The sequence below is a fragment of the Saccostrea cucullata genome, unplaced genomic scaffold (genome assembly GCF_032062105.1).
Source record: "Saccostrea cucullata isolate Sc308-1 unplaced genomic scaffold, CSIRO_AGI_Scuc_v1 ctg199, whole genome shotgun sequence".
Taxonomy (NCBI): domain Eukaryota; kingdom Metazoa; phylum Mollusca; class Bivalvia; order Ostreida; family Ostreidae; genus Saccostrea; species Saccostrea cuccullata.
Genome location: NW_026926084.1, coordinates 124145 through 141066, shown reverse-complemented (window position 1 = coordinate 141066; position 16922 = coordinate 124145). Strand labels below are relative to the sequence as shown.

Below are 16922 nucleotides of genomic sequence, written 5' to 3'. Positions count from 1 at the left end.
AAATTTCCAAATGATTTCTCTGTGATAACTCCTTGCAAGTTAAAGTCTTTATATTTATCCATAATTCTAACTGAATGCAGCGGGAAACAGGGGATGATTTATGCTGAATTGAAGATTCCTCAGACAGTGTATAAACTGAGGCCTCTGGTAAACATCCCTCTCTGACAAAAGCCTTAGAAATACAGCTGGTACTTTATCTAGATAACACAATGGGAGGGAGCGTCATTGAATTTTTCTCATAAATGCTTTCTTTCTTTTTTATAAATATTTTTCATTACCCCAGTACATATATTTGTGTCCTTATAGCCAAGGTTGGGGAGCCTTGGAATCTATAAATTAAGAGAAATGAAGTCTTTGCATCCCACCAACAAAAACGGTTAAGAATTCATTTAATCAATTTATGCAAAATTTCTCCACAAATAAGATGTGTTTGTGAAACACTGAAGTCCCTGTCCCTTATAGCGAGATTATAGCAGCAAACTTGCCAGGCAGTTGCCGCTACTTATACATGTAGATAACATTGCCTGTTTTGTTATTTGGACAGGATCAGTATCACTGTTTTCTATTCAGATTTTGACTACATGTACTAGTATACTGCAACACCAAAATGTGTTGATGTAGGGGAGGGGGACGAGTCTTTCAATGGTCAAATGTTATCCCCCCCCCGGCAGTTGGTACTAAGCAGTTGGCTTTAGTTTATCTGTTTAGATCTATGAAATTCCCACACATGCAAAGTGTAGCAAAATGTCAAAAGTATGCTGCAAAACGTATGTTATACGAGGATTGATCCAAAAGTAATGTCACAACGTCCATATCCTTTATATTTGGCGTCATATTATCAAATACAATATACCAAAAGATGCACAATTATAAATCTAATTAACATTAAAATTTTAATTTGATAATATTTATTTGAATTTATTTTATAGATGTTTAAAACATGGAGTATAGGGGATGTCGCCGCGTCTCAACAGGACGTCTTGTTTTAAAGTGTATTTTTCTTAAAATGAAAAAGACATTGAAACGCATTAAAAAGCACCAAATCTCCCAATCTACCAATTCTCGTCATTTTCTAGTTTTAAATTGAAAATTAAATGACGGCATTGGTACTTGTGATCATAAACATTGTTCTTTTACTTTGTTGAATTGAACAAAGGGATTGTCGAAATAAAAAAAAACGGCACGACGAGTTGTAATGTATTTTTGCTTCAAAATATGCGAATCATCAGAAGCGACAGTTACGTTAATTAATCAGACTTACAGAATAAAGAATGAAAATAAGAGACATCTTAATAGATGGTTTCAGCAATTTTGGGCGGGTGATTGGTCACTGAATAATTAGAAGAGGACAAGGAGACCGAAAGATAGGAGATCGGACGGAAATGTTCAATGGTATCTGACGTTGTCAAAAAAGACAGACGTATAGAGTGACTTGTGAATCTTTAAGTTTGTCTTATGCTACTGTTCAAAAAATTTTGACAGAGGGCTCAATCATGAAAAGAGTGAGTGTATAATGGTACCAAGAATTCTTAAAGAAACTGGAATTGGTGAAAGTGTTTGCGAATCACAAATATTTTTAATGAAACGAAGGGGAGGCGCTTAAAAGTATGACGGTGATAATCCGTCATATGACGTTATATTTAGGTGCGGCGACTAGCATAAACGCACATTGTTTAAAATCCGATATTTTGGAAAGTATACATCATATTCCTTTGAATTTTTCAGGTCTAATTTGAAATAAATAAAGCTTTCATCCTGTATAATTTTGTTGCTTTACCTCGACTAATAGCAATTTTATCAAAGTTGTGACATTACTTTTGGATCAACCCTCGTATTGCATTTTCACTTGACGAAGAACTTCCTTAATCATAGGCCAAAGTGCATTTAATAAATTATTGTCAACCTTTGATCTCATCATTAAAAAAAAAGTATCTTCATATTACAAGGTTTTTGAAAGTTTATTTTAATCGTGTTTGTATAATTAATTTATTGTTTGAAGAGTTGAAAATATTTTAAAAGTCCACCAAGGGTACTTTTTTAAATTTGTAGAATGGAATCATTCATTCCTTTTTATTAATACATAGTCATTTGTAGCAAAATTTGGGGAAACTAAAATCCGCAGTACTGGAATTGTTATAAACTCGGGATCGGGATATTAAAAAAATGTTGCAAGTATAGTCACGTGACCTATCGGAGCAACAACAAAACTTAATCAACTAGACAACGAAAACTTAATAAATTTGTCACAAAATGCCTCGTGAGGCAAAGCAAGACTACTGGATAAATGAGAGCATTAAAGATAAAAGATTTGAGGATTATTACCTACAGCTTACAGAACTTGGAAGGTAAAAATGGCACCAGACAGGTGCCCGCTTTTTCCGTAGTAACAGACTTTCATTTTATTTATCAGATCCAGCACAGCCTCTTGATTAAGTTATAAAGCTTGAAATAACTATATAGCTAAAAAATAGCCCCATAAAGCTTTTTATATGCAGTTTTTCACAAAAAACTTTTTTTTTGTAAAAAATAAACAAAAAGTCGCAAATATTTAATTGACGTCTGACATATATATATAAGCTATCAAGAAAGCAACCCGAATCATAGATAGTTTTAATATTGCAGCTGTTGAATACATTTAAGAAAAATATGAATTTCCATTATTTGAGCAACTGTACACTACCTTGTGTGCAGTGATACATGGATAAGTATGATTGCCTCTCATTGAGCTGAACTGTTAGTGTTACCAATTAATCAATTATCCTGTTGGCTATGACTGACATCCTTTATAATTTCATTCAAGAAATAACTGTTTGGTCACTCATAAATAGCCTCAAACTTTTAGAACTTTGAGTACAAAGTCTGTCAAGGAGACGCAGTTTAGTGAGTGATTTTTATATGCATTGTATTTGGAGGAGTTCAAAGTTGAATAATATCGCTGCACCCAGGTGCGACTTTTTGTACATGCTGGGAAATAACACATTTGAGAAAAAAGTATGATAAAATAGCTTAATCAAGCTTTTTTGAATAGCTTAATAAAGCTATAAAGCTAAAACAAGCTATATAGCTTAATCAAGAGATTGTGCCGGACCTGTTTACATTAGTTGCATTTGTCATATAATATTTTTTCCCCCAAAAAGTGAGTAAATACACAATGTTAAAGTTTATTTTAATATATTTAAGATATAATGAATTATATGCATGTAAATGAATCTCCATATTTACCATACATACATTTGTGTACATTTTTTTTTTCAAAGAGGTGCAACATCAGTAGTGGTCAAAGTTGAAGAAAAAGGGACACAACAGAAATGGGCTGCCAAAGTTATCCACAAAAGGGTCAGTATTGCTATTCATGATATCGGTTTCATTTAAATTACTGTCAGTTCAATTTCACAAGAACTTAACATTCATTATAATATGAACAAGATGGAAAAAAAAGACAAGGTACTAATTTGATAAACAGCAATGAACATTAAGTACTGTGTTTATTTGGCAGGTGGACAAGAAAGTCATTAACTCAGAGATTGGGATCCTCCTAAAGCTCAAGCATAAGAATGTGGTATTTATATTTATACTACACTATATGTATATCAATGTAAATATGATATAAATTGAAGTTTGCTTTAAATTGCTTTCATGAGGAGAGAGGAAAGATTATCAGGAGAAAATATATCTTAACAATTTCTATTTAAAATGTTTGATTAGGCCTAGGGTTTCAATTTAAAAATGTGACACTTTATTAACAATTTATGCATACAATGCTGTCACTCAGACTCTGCTAGAAGAATAAACACTGCAGCATTTTTGATTTTGTGTGGTTTCTTAGATTCGACTGAAAGAGATCTATGAGAGCCCCACAGACATTTATCTTATTCTTGAGTTGGTCAAAGGAGGTGAACTCTTCGACAGGTAATTCAATTTATTTCATGGAGAAAACAAGAAAATATCTTATCCTTGTTCAACTTTGTTAATTTTATTTCAAAATCTGATTTAATGACATCAATTTGATGTCTGTTATAGAATTGTAAATCGAGGTTACTACTCCGAGAAAGATGCTTCCAAAGCCGTCCAACAAATGCTGGTCGCAGTCAAGGTGAGATCTGAACCAACAGAAAAAAGCAAAATTTCATAAGTTTTATATAGATTCTTGTTCATAATGTTCAACATTTTATATAAACCTGTTTTCTTTTTCTACAGTATCTTCATGAGAATGAAGTGGTGCATCGTGACTTGAAGGTTTGTAAAACAATTTTATCTTACATGGCTTTAAATGTTATCATTTTTACCTGCATCACAAGCAAACAAACCAGCTGCTTGACTCTGTCCATATGTCAGTTTATATGTACATGTAAAAGACTAAAAGTACCAAGAAATAATCTTGTTTACTTGTTATAACTGCTACAAGCTACAATTCTATTTTTAATGTTTTATACACTGACAGCAATTTATACCTATTATACTAGGCAGATCAGATTCATTTCTCTCCCTACTGACCATTGTTGATAATTTATTTTAGAGTAAAACTGAACACGCTTATAACATTATGCTCAACTATCAAGGAATTTACAACTATGTCTTCTATTGGCTATGTAGAAAATTGAAACCCACTTTTCATTTATGTGTTTTCTGCTGTGTATTGACAGAGGCTTTATCTTGCATTGAAAATTACTAGAATCTAAGAGAAAAGTCAGTGACAATACACTCAGTGAGTTTATTAAAATGTGTTTTTTAGCCTGAAAACCTTTTGTATGAAGATTTAACAGATGAATCCAATCTCAAAGTTGGTAGGTTAACAAATATTGAATTCACACTAATAATATAATAGAAAAATTCCAATAAATTAATCAATTCATCACATTTTATGAACTCTAAAAGACAAATGGATTGTTTGGATATGGAATTTATTAGATTAATTTGATATGTTCAGCATAATGTCAAATAAAACTGAAAAAGATTCTTTCATTTTAACTTATATTTTCAGCTGACTTTGGTCTCTCTAAAATCATTGAAAGGGAGGTGACAATGAATACAGTATGTGGGACCCCAGGATATTGTGGTGAGTTCAGACAGACACACAGGCAGAATTCCTTAATCCTACTTTGACAAATGGATTGGAAAAATAGCACTGTGCAACTTGATAAATTATCCATATAATTTTACTCTTGGTATAAAGTATGTTATTCTGGCTTTAAATGTTAAAGGCAGTATAAATGTTTTACTTTTCTAATTGTGTATTAAACTCGTTCCAGCCCCCGAGGTCTTGGCTGGCAGACCCTACTCTTACCCTGTAGACATGTGGAGCATTGGAGTCATCACTTATATCTTGTAAGTTATTACAGGCATCCTGTAAGTCATCAGAACATCTTGTAATTCAGGTACCACATTACAGTTAGTGACCAAACACGTCTTGTAAGTTAGTTACCACAGTGAGACATTGTACATTATCCACTAAGTCAGGTACTATGTTACATCAAACCATCACATAGGTTTCACAATGAGGCATCATGCTCAGCCTGATACATCTGTAAATCAGATACTTCCTTAAAGCTGAACACAATAATTTTTAAAAAGAAGAGAGTCATCCTTGTCAGCCATATTTGTCTTCTCAGGATTGTCTTCCTGTAGCCTCTATATAAGCTCAGCTTTGTTTATTGTTCAACTTATTTTTCTGAACGGACTTGACTGAATGGATGTCTCCTTCTTTGCCATTGTGATACAGGGGGCACAATATAATGTACATGTCATTCCTCTACCATGTCAGAAAAAAAGGTTGCTGAAGACGTTTGATTTCATTTGTCATGTCAATGGATTGAAAAATGAAATAAACACAGTTGTACGTTCAGTAAAGTGTAAACAAAAAGGACAATGTACAATGTATATACATGCACTACATACAGCAGTGACCAAGTGAAAAGAAATCATGTGTAATGAATGCAAAGGGTTTATATACTCCCATGCTGAGATAGGGGATAGGAAAACTAATATGGCAAGTCTTGTTCACCTTTAAGATGGATTGTCAAACAACTTGTAAGTCATTACAATGGGTCCTACACTTGATATGTCAGGTATCACATAACAATTAGCCATCATTTAATCTGTAAGTCAGATGAAACATGACAGTGAGTCATATTACACAACCTGTAAATCAGGTAGATTACATAACAGAATCATCATCAGCTTGTGAGTAAGGTACCATATTAAAATAAGTCAAAACGAGTAATCTCACATTCTCTAAGACAACTCAGGTACCAGCATCAAATTTTTACATTCTCTGAATCTGACAGAAGTACTTCAACAAAGGTAGACTTTATCAATTAAAATTACAATGGAAAAAAAATACAAAATAAGAATTTTAGATCTTTAGTTTGAGATAAAATATGCAGAATGGAGCTCAAAACATCAATACTTTTTCCATAACTTTTCACATGAATTGTTTACCTTTCAGGTTATGTGGTTATGAGCCATTCTACAGTGAAAACGAGAGGACAATGTACAAGAAAATTCTGAAAGCAGAGTATGAATTTCACGCACCATTCTGGAATAACATCAGTGAAAATGCCAAGGTACAACAGTTTAACATAATCAAGATTTAGAAAATGAGTTTTCTCTTTGACAACACATAGCTTATCAATTTTGTCATTTATTGTATACCTCTTGGAATGAGGTTCGGTTGAAGGGGGGGAGGGTATTCTATAATCACAGTTCCTGTTTATATGGACATAATCATAAGCACAGCAGAAATGCAAGCTTCAGATGCTGTATCTAAGACTAGCTTAGAGTTCATGCTTTATAAGTAAGATTAGAACTTAAATCTGTGCACAACTTATCAAAACTCAAAAAACCATGTGATCATCCAACACAGCATGTTGATCTGGAGCATGCATGGACAATGTGCAACATGCCTACATTTTAGTTCTGACTGACTACATTTCAATTTTTAGCTTATCACATGCCTCTCCAAACATACGATACCTTTGTCAATGGTTTGTCTGTTGCATGCATGCTGCACCTTACATACTTAAAATTTTTATTTTTAAATGACTTCGGTCAGGGTAGTGGTAAAGCTACTTTTACATTTATATGTGTATTTCTTAATTGTGGTTGTTTAAATGAAAAATAATTGTAACTTACTAACATCACAGCTAAACTGCAGCAGTGTTTGTATTATGATAGTCTTTACCATAATTATTAATTTGTACCTGGTGAAACACTCACATTGATATCATAACACTTCCAGGACTTTGTCAGAAAGATGCTTCAGCTGGACCCTAAGAAACGTCTAACAGAGGTTCAGGCCCTCAACCACAAGTGGGTCCAGGGTGTGGCCGCCAAGAGTGAACACATGCCAGAAACCCACGAGAAGATCAAGGAATTCAACGCCACAAGGAAAATGAAGGTAATGATCTTAGGCTCATACAAGCATGCCTCCACATGGAAAAACCAACATAATTCTCACATTGCTCAAGTACGTGTATTGATGATGGATTGTACAGACACATAATTTTTTATATCAGACAAGATGTTTGTCCACTGCATTTTCTGTCTTTCCTTTTGAGAAATACAATGATACAATATATGAATTTTGTCAGTATCAAGAAGTTGCACCTCACACAGAATAGGTAAGACTCTGTGTCAAGTTTGGTGTGATCCATTCATTCAATATACGAACATTACAATAATCAGCTGCTTTTTAAGAGTTGGCCTGAAAGAATTTCTTTATTAAACTTTACCACAGTTTCTGTCTTCCCTTAAAGCAAAAGTATCTCTACACTTTCTTGATTCAGTGTATTCAGTAATTATGTTGAGAAGCAGATTTCATTAACATCACATTTAAGCACACAGTTTCCTCGTGAATTAATCCACATTCGTGAAAGTATTTGCAGGTCACATTTCATAAGAGAAGCTATAAGTCATAATTGTAGAATAGAAGTCATTTTTGTAAAGAATTAAATGCTAGATGTCTGAGCCAATCAAATCCGTTTGCAAGCTTATAATGAGTTACCTGTATGTTCACTGGATTTAATCCATTTTCAAAAATATACATTTATCTTTGATAATGAAGAATCTACAGACATAACTTTAAACATTACTCCATTTTTAGCTCACCTATGCTGGAGGCTCAAGTGAGCTTTTCTGATTAAAATTTGTAGTTGTCTAATGTTAATTTTCACATTTTTATCTTCTCTAGAACCACTAGGCAAATTTCAGCCAAACTTGACAAAGGGTATCCTACAGTAAAGGAAATTAAAGGGCCATACCTTAGGAGATAGTTTAAAAAAATAGTGATCATTTGTTATGATCATTTTCTTAAGAACCTCTTGGCCAGAAAAAATAAACTTGTACGAATTTTTGAGTGCAGATCTATTCAAGTTTCTGAAAGTCATGACCCCTGGTTGTAGGGTGGGATAACTATGTCTGTCAAAGTTTTACATGGGTATACACAAGACAAAATCTCCAAAGATCTGCCCAGGTGTACCGTGCCAGCACTCTAACCACTGAGCTCTTGAGAAGGACCATGGTTACTCAGGTCGGCATTGTGGCCCATGGACCTCTTGTTTTCTGTAATTTTTCAATCAGTCCAATATCATTATTTAAGCATTAGATATTAAAATGACCCCTTGCAAAGGACTATGATTTCAGTACAAGATGCTCCATCTTCTTAAATGATCTCATTGATTTGCCTCTCAGTTACATTTACCTTGTATGGTTTGCTAAATGTATAAATTTAATTTTGATCGTTGATCTTCATCATGTTAAACAATTGTTAATATACCAGAGTCAGCATGCTCCTTTGATTAAAATATGATGCTGAAAGAGAATCAAGAATTAGTATTCTCACAAAATGATTTAACCTGATGCAATATACCGGGTAGTTGAAAATTATTATTCCTGCACTTAAAGTGAATAAGCCGTATGAAATATTCTCAAAAGTGTCTTGTACAGTAGTAATACACACTTCTAATGAAGTGCCAGAGGACATTTTTACTTAGTTATATAAAACATAATTTGTTATACATGTGTATTTGTAAAGTTCAAGAATTTTTTTTTAAAATCATCAATTCATAAGCATGTTTTAGTAACAATTTTACTGTAGTTGGTGGTTGAGTCTTCCAGTACATGAGTTGTAGGTTGGAATCTACTGGGCATCAATGTTATGACAAATTCTTTATTGATCAGTTAAGCTGTTAAGTGTTCTCTGATCAGTTTCTGTCAGAATGAGTGACTGTATCATGATTCTACTTTACAGGAGTATGAAATTAAAAGTTTATCAATTATGTATTTATTAATAATGCTAATTAATCCTTTTTGCAGGCAATTACAGATGCAACTCTTCTGGCCTCTAGAGCAGCCCGAGTCACCAGTATTTTAAATCAAAAACAGTCCATGAGCGATGTGTCCATGCAATCTGTGTCAGAACCAATGGAGCATTAATTACAATACACTGTCAATCTACTGTTAGAATTATTTATATTGTTTTGTATCATATTTATAATTTTTATTTGGTATTTACAAACACTGTCTGTGATAGTACTGTGAATTAACATTTTATATTTCTTTACAATTTTGTGTAGATTCTAATTTGAATTTCAATACAAATACATGTACAATGTATGCTTTCATTATTTTTTTCTCTGTAAATGAACTATTTTATAACATTTCTTGAAATTTTTCATACATTGAACATTTTGATACTGACATTTTAATCGAAACTATTTTTTTAGTAATTTGATTTTATTTAGAAAAAAATATGCTATGCTTTCTAGAAAAATTTCGAATGTGTTCAAATTTATGAATTTTAAATATTTTTATTCACCTAATTATTAAAAGAAATGTGTTAATACATGTACCTTTCAACACAAATTACAAATACAGGACTTGGTTGTATGAAATGTTTTTATTCAGTTCCATGATCTGTATGACAATTCAACTGAAACTTTGACAGATCTGAATTTGAGGATCAAAATAAAGTCACATAAAAAACAAGTGTTAGACTGTCACATGATTTGTTCCAGAACTGGTTTACCATTTGTAGGTATACTGCTTACAGACTCCAATCTCCCTACCTCTGATGTTCTCTGAAAAAAAAAGCACATTAGTGTTAGTTGATTACTGTACCTTGATGGGTAAACTAGTCCTTTTCAGTTCCTAAAAGAAAATTTTGTACCCCTGAATTTTTACTTCATGAAATGTCTGAGAAATACAATAAGACACTAAGATGTATACTAATCATAATGACCTGGTTGATGTAAATACATATATTTACATTCAGTGTGATTTTCCTTATGAAATTCATTAGAAATCCACGACGTTCAAATTACTATAACACACGCGAAACCTTGTCACCGCGCGTTAGAATACATAGTAGGAACTATATGCAATTTCAATACTCTAGGAACACCAAATTGTAAAATATTTTACTTCAATTTAATGAAAAACTATAACCCTGAAAAATTAACGTAAAAATTAACGTAACGTGCGTTAATAATTAATTTGTCACTTTTTTCCTCGCAATGTTTGTTTGCGTAAGTTAACTTTGCAACGTCATTTAACGTCATTTGACGTCACAAACGGCTCTTACATCTATTAACCACAGCAGTTTTGAAAGGCACTAAATTCACATGAAAGATTAACGAAATAAGCAATTATGAAGAACAAAAATTAGAGAATGTAAATATAAGCATTGAATTCATATTTTTGGATGTCTTCGGTCCTATAACACACCTGGCTGTGCCGACAAATTATCATACCGCGCTAACGCGCGGTATTCAATTTGTCGGCACGGCCAGGTGTGTTATAGGACCGAAGACATCCAAAAATATGAATTCAATGCTTAATTAATGAGAAAAAAAAATCAAGTTTCCAAAGACTAAAAAACATGATCTAAAAAACTATCCAGGATAAAAAAGAAAAAATATACAGCTGAAATTCATCCTGAATGCCATGGATATGTCAAAGTGATTTTGTAGTCCCATTCTGTAAGTATTTTACCCTCCATATCTCAAATATTCAGATATCTCTCTGTATTTCCTTGGTCACTTTGAGTTTTGAGATAATGAGGTTTGACTGTACAATAATTTAGCTCGCTACCCACTAAATACTGGAAGAGATCATTGCTGAGTAAAAGACAATATTACATAAAACTCATATGTGTACATGCTATATGACATTGCCTCTTTGTGACCTTGATGGGAAACAAGTGATCAAACACCCCAAAGCCTGAAGCTGCTATCAAGAAAAAATTATCTTCTTTATAGAGGAGAAATGGTACTGAAAAAAAAATAATCATTTCCCCCCAAAAATTTACATGTACTTGTGTATAATGTAACATTATTATGTGGTATCTTAGTGGCCTCTGTGATTGTAACTTACTGTTTACTTTCTGGGTTGTTTCCTAGGTCAGCACCCATTACGTTGTATCTTAGTGACATCTGTGATTGTACTAACCATTTACTTCCTGGGTCGTTCCCTAGGTCAGCACCCATTATGTGGTACCTTAGTTACATCTGTAGTTGTAACTTACCGTTTATTTTCTGGGTCGTTTCCGAGGGCGGCACCCATTATGTGGTATCTTCGTGGCATCTGTGATTGATACAACTCTTACTCCTGAAGTACGTAAACCCAGCAAGGCTGACTGTAATTCAGAATTAATATTGAATATTAACAAATACTTATCTCAATTTCAGCTGGGTTTATAATTACAAATAAACAGAAGTTAGATGTCTGAAGATTGCAATAATTTCGATATTTTTGGCAACATTCCACAAGCCAAAGAGTAGCAGAGACCATAAATTTTATTTTCTGTCCTTTTTTATTCATAGATGCTATATACCAAATTGGGTGTAATTAGATTTACCAGTCCAAAGAAGAAGAATATGTTCAAAAGTTTACACACTGTGCACAAAAGATGATAAATTCAGCAATCATGCAATCACCTGATTGACCCAGGAAACCTTAAATGCTCCATACTTCACACCAGCGAAGCTAGGAAGTTCTGTTTTAACTAGTTAAAATACATTTATTTGTCAATAGTTAAACATTTATGAAAATAAAACAAGTTCCAGAACTTACTGATCTTTTGCCATCTAATCCATTTAATTTAACCCTTAGGTTCTTTAAGCCTAAGTCCAGTGCTTTCTGTAAAAGACATTTTATCTTAAATAGCAAATTACTCTTACATACAATTCCAAATAAAGAATTTATCTGCAAATGAGGTGAACAAAATCACTGTACTGTTTAAAGAATCTGTTTTATAATGACCATTACCTCCCCTATGTGGGACCCCACAGTCTGTGCACAAAGGTTTGTTTTACCCTTCGTGTTCCTGAAGCCAAGGATTCCCTAAAAAGACAAATCAGGCAGCTTACTTAAATATGCCCTGTACAGGTAGTCAGTAAATGCAGGTACTCAGTAATTCCACTTTATTTTGTTACCTGGTATATTTAAAAAAATAAAATAAAATTCTGTACCTACCCCAGAGGAGGAGTATATTATATCACCTAAAAAGCAAAATTTTAAATAATTTTAATTTTACAGTATGAAAAAATGAAATTTAAGAGCAGATACCCTGTATGTCAATAAAGTAAGCATTTACTCAAAATAAAATAAATCTCTCCCAATAAAGACAAAAATGATTTTTAAAATGAGTTTCAAAGTTTATCATTTAAATCGCTCTCCCCCTACCCCACTTCACTACATGCAATATTTTTTGTACTCTTCATAACTAATAAATATAAACATGTACATATAAATCTCAATCACATATACTGGTCTACAGATTACCTGAGGCTTTACAGAGGGATATGATGTACATATAAATCTCAATCACATACACTGGTCTATAGATTACCTGAGGCTTTACAGAGGGATACATGTATGATGTACATATAAATCTCAATCACATACACTGGTCTATAGATTACCTGAGGCTTTACAGTTTTTAAATCTCAATCACATAGATGATTTTATATTTTATATTAACTACTGGAAGCTCATCGTAAGGTGTCCCGTCGATTTTCATTTTAAGTGTTAAGTCACTTGGGTAATGCTTCCTGTCAAAAAAGAAAATCACATGACAATAATCACAGAATGACTACATGTAGGTCTAACTAATAAAGTTCCATTTAGTAAATAAGTAAAATTCACAACAGTGAGCATCTTCTCTATATTTAAAACATCAAAAATGTCAATATCGGTATTTCTTCAACTGTTCAAAACAAAGCAAGTCCATGGGAAATCCTTGGCATTAGGATAACTTTAATTTCAAATTAATTCTAGCTATTGAAAAAGTTTATAAATAACCAATATCTCACAAATCACCGTAGACATGAATTCTTATGATTATTCTTTTTCTATCTCTCTCTCTCAGTCTCTTTCTCTATTTTTTGGGGGGTGGGGGGTGGTGGTGGAGTTTATAAGTCAATCTACAATGCTCATCACAGGGCATTGCATGTAACAGGAAGAGAATAATTGTCATTCATGAGAATAGGTTTCTTAGAAAGATTATCTACAACAAATGATTCTGCCTAGTAACCTATTTTTAAATCATATATATTACAAAAAAAATAAACAACCTCCAGTTTTTCTTATCATGCTGATTGTCTCCCAGTGTCACTCTCTCTTCTTGACTTTCATGGAAGTAACTTACTGCTTGGTGGTTGACTGAAACAGAAAATTCTTCTTTAAAAAGACTTTTTACTTCGTTTTATTTTCAAAAGTTGAACATATTAAAAAAACATATTAAGTACATGTATCTAGTTAGACAGCACTGTAAATATATATGGAACTTAACAATTTTCAACAAAAACAAAAATGTTTCTAAAATATTTATTTTTTTCTCTCAATGTAGAAAAATTTATGCTGTACATGTATAAAGCTGGATCTCCTGGCTGAGTTGCATCAAATGTAAAAGTGAAAGATATGTATTTAGTTCATGATGGAATAGAGTAAATAATACAACTGCACTCACCCCAACTGTGTCACAATGTTAAAGTTAAAACTGATACACATCATACAAATATTTTAAAATCTAATAACACACAACTAATACTGTCGTTTTAGCAGTTGTTGCACGTTCTTTTAACAAATTTTTTTTTGCATACCCTTAGCTAGCTGCAGAAGTGTAGCTCTCCTAAAAAAATTATATGGACAGACCTGAGAGTTACAGTGCCACCCATTGCAAAAAGAGTATATTTTTTGCGAACAAAAAGTGTGTTGTTTCTGGATTTCTCTCTCCATGTTTTTAAATTTTCAAACTGCCATCTCAAATATTACCAACACTGTGCTCCCAATATTCTCTTATATTCCTTATAACCATTTCTAAAAGCCCTTCTGGGCTTGAAATTGAGATCACCGAAGATTTCATCCACTTATACCATCATTTTGGATTATAAGATAATTTGGTTCAATGATCTTTGTGCAAATCAGATGATACCAATGACAGTAGTTGATTGAGACATAGAGGTCTAATGAAAATTTTTAAAACGAAGTTTTGTGGAAGTGAAGTAAAAATTTGGAGAAATTAACCCGAACCTAGTTAGCACAACTTCTTGTGTAAATATAGGAAAGACTTTATTCTACCAGTCCCCAGAAAAACGCGCTAAAATGTAGTGTTGCCAAAGGCAACTTCAGTATATATGAGATCGCGTGAGCGATCGAAAAAATAAAAAAAAACAAAGTTTTTAGCCTTTTTGACCCCAAAGTCAAATTCTACGGTTAAAAGTTTAGTTTAAAATTTCGTTTTTAAATAAAGTTTTTAACCTTGTTCTCTGAAAAGATTAATAAATATTGTTTATTCATGGAAAAAATTGACAAAGAATCATTCTGAGTGAAGCGCGTGCGGCGCATGCTTAGTATAATTTCTTTCAGACTTAGCCATTCTTCCATGTAAACAAACCAAAGAAATGCCATTGAAGCTAAATTATAATCTTGAAAAAATTACAGATTGAAGCCGCCAGGGATCTAGAACTACGCTTTCCCGTTGCCTGGGGTGAGTAAAAATTCGTACGGGAAAGTACGATAGCGGGTCATGCTCACCCGCTCGGGAAAGTAAAAATAAATGACATTAGAAACTTATGTTGTTGAAAGCTGTTCTTTTCACAAGTTTTGATTCAAAATTGATTTGAATTTACTTAGCTAGTAAGTTGTGTGAAGCGGTATGCAGTGTTTCCCGTCAAATTAATGTACATTATCACTACCGGAAATACTTGTTTGCTGTATAAATGAAAAACCGAAAACGGTACACTTTCGATTGGCCGGAATTGATACGAACGTGATTTGAGGGCTATAACTCTTGAAATTTAAATGATTAAGGTTAGAATTAACGATATAAATGTTATAATCCACTGAACAATAATTTTGACATTGAAAATAAAATTTTCAATATAGCATACGGTGTATTAATATATCTATATCAAAAATACAATGCAATATAAAGCATATTTATATTTGTAGTATATCAGAAACATAAATAGCATAAATATTTTAATTAGAGGAAAATATTCACATATTTGAACCATGGAGTAAATGTTAGCCTGTAAATGCCAGGATATCTAAACATAATGTCAATAAAATCTTAAAACTTGATTGTTTCATGTTTTTGTTGGGCAAGTGAATTTTTTAGGCGGGCAAGTGAAATTTATTGTATCACTATTCACTTGCCCTTGGGCAAGTGAGTTTTAAAAAAAATTCTAGACCCCTGACCTGAAGCAACTGAATTTCTTAACTTGTCTGAAAGAAAGAGTCTCTAACCCTAATTTCTCAGATGGTATGCAAGGACTAAGACATTTAGACGAAATCTCCCGGGCAGATGCTAGACTAACCCTAATCTGTGGAATAATGTTTGAGGACTACCCCTAATCTTTCGAATGGATGCGAGACTAACACTAATCAGTCGAATACTTGTGCAAGAACTAACCCTAATCTCTCAGGTGGGTGCAAGACTAATCCTAATCAGTCGAGTAATGTGCAAGTTTAACCCTTATCACAGTTTAGTGACGTAAATGTTACGTCATAGTCCATGGAGAGCGATCGAGGATCTTGCAGATCTGGGGACTGGTAAAGTAAAGTCTACCTAAATTATACAGTTCTTTGTATGGGTGGCACTGTATTTCTCTCGTTTCTTTTTTAGACCAGCGAGTTACAGATCTGCAGCCAACCCATGGCAAGCTCATATTCGAATTATCTTGTGTTCTACTCTGGCCAGTCTGGGAACACATTGAAAATTTTATGGACTTTTTTCACTGTGCTTTGGTGAATTATTTTTTAAAATATTACCTGAAGCTAAACTTGGGCGAACCACACACGTATACACCTGTCTGGTTATACCAACCACCGACCTCAATAGGGACATGCTGCTGAAAACAATTCATAGAGATAATTCGGACTAAAAAGCATTTCAATTACTCATTAATGGATGTTTGCTTAGTCATCACATTTCTGTAATTGCAAAGAAAACTTAACGTGGATTGAAAATATCAACTGGATACCTGAATTCTATACGTACTTTTCTCACAATAAATCAGAGAACGAAAAATTCCATTCCCAAACATTTACATTTCTGACCTTCACCTTAAGTCTAGATAAATGAGAGAACCGAATACTGCAAATATTTTTATCCCGCTTAAAAATAATCTTATCATTGAATTTGGGGGATATTTAATCTCTGCAAGATATCGTAGGGACTAAAAATTTTGGTCTTGTGTCCACTGCGACATCTTGCTGAGATTAGGGGGATATTAATTTCGGAACGTCCAGCTGTCCGTCCGTCTGTCAGTATTTCTGTCTGTCTGTAACACTTTCGTTCCGCGCAATATCTCGAGAAACCTTGGAGTTTTTGCATTGAAGTTTTTTTTTAGATCTACCACAACTCCCGATGGCCTACGGAAGATCCCTAATTAAGTTGAGGCCAAAGGTCAAGGTCGTAA

At 33.2% G+C, this 16922-nt stretch overlaps 2 protein-coding genes across 2 annotated transcripts; one reads left to right on the top strand and one right to left on the bottom strand.

The window, feature by feature from the left end:
• The first annotated feature begins 2178 nt into the window (after window positions 1-2178).
• LOC134270708 (calcium/calmodulin-dependent protein kinase type IV-like) lies at window positions 2179-9984 on the top strand. Its single transcript, XM_062752957.1, has 12 exons — window positions 2179-2345; window positions 3258-3336; window positions 3497-3559; window positions 3827-3909; window positions 4021-4093; window positions 4198-4236; window positions 4733-4784; window positions 4982-5056; window positions 5250-5325; window positions 6446-6563; window positions 7238-7396; window positions 9313-9984. Exons 1-12 carry the CDS (start codon window positions 2251-2253, stop codon window positions 9430-9432), a joined length of 1032 nt encoding a protein of 343 aa, XP_062608941.1. The 5' UTR covers window positions 2179-2250; the 3' UTR covers window positions 9433-9984.
• On the bottom strand, window positions 9877-16582 carry LOC134270710 (small ribosomal subunit protein uS11-like). Its single transcript, XM_062752958.1, has 10 exons — window positions 16502-16582; window positions 16273-16349; window positions 13572-13659; window positions 12950-13049; window positions 12781-12805; window positions 12472-12497; window positions 12265-12339; window positions 12070-12135; window positions 11522-11632; window positions 9877-10076 (listed from the first exon to the last, which is right to left on the bottom strand). Exons 2-9 carry the CDS (start codon window positions 16346-16348, stop codon window positions 11525-11527), a joined length of 564 nt encoding a protein of 187 aa, XP_062608942.1. The 5' UTR covers window position 16349; window positions 16502-16582; the 3' UTR covers window positions 9877-10076; window positions 11522-11524.
• Window positions 16583-16922: the final 340 nt, after the last annotated feature.

Coding starts and splice junctions, on each gene's coding strand:
- LOC134270708 (XM_062752957.1), top strand. CDS start 2,251: ATGCCTCGTGAGGCAAAGCAAGACTACTGGATAAATGAGAGCATTAAA. Junction 3,337..3,496: donor CCAAAGTTATCCACAAAAGG/GTCAGTATTGCT, acceptor TTTATTTGGCAG/GTGGACAAGAAAGTCATTAA. Junction 7,397..9,312: donor ACGCCACAAGGAAAATGAAG/GTAATGATCTTA, acceptor TCCTTTTTGCAG/GCAATTACAGATGCAACTCT.
- LOC134270710 (XM_062752958.1), bottom strand. CDS start 16,348: ATGTCCCTATTGAGGTCGGTGGTTGGTATAACCAGACAGGTGTATACG. Junction 13,660..16,272: donor TCGCCCAAGTTTAGCTTCAG/GTAATATTTTAA, acceptor TTTCTGTTTCAG/TCAACCACCAAGCAGTAAGT. Junction 12,806..12,949: donor AATATAAAATCATCTATGTG/ATTGAGATTTAA, acceptor ATTTATATGTAC/ATCATATCCCTCTGTAAAGC.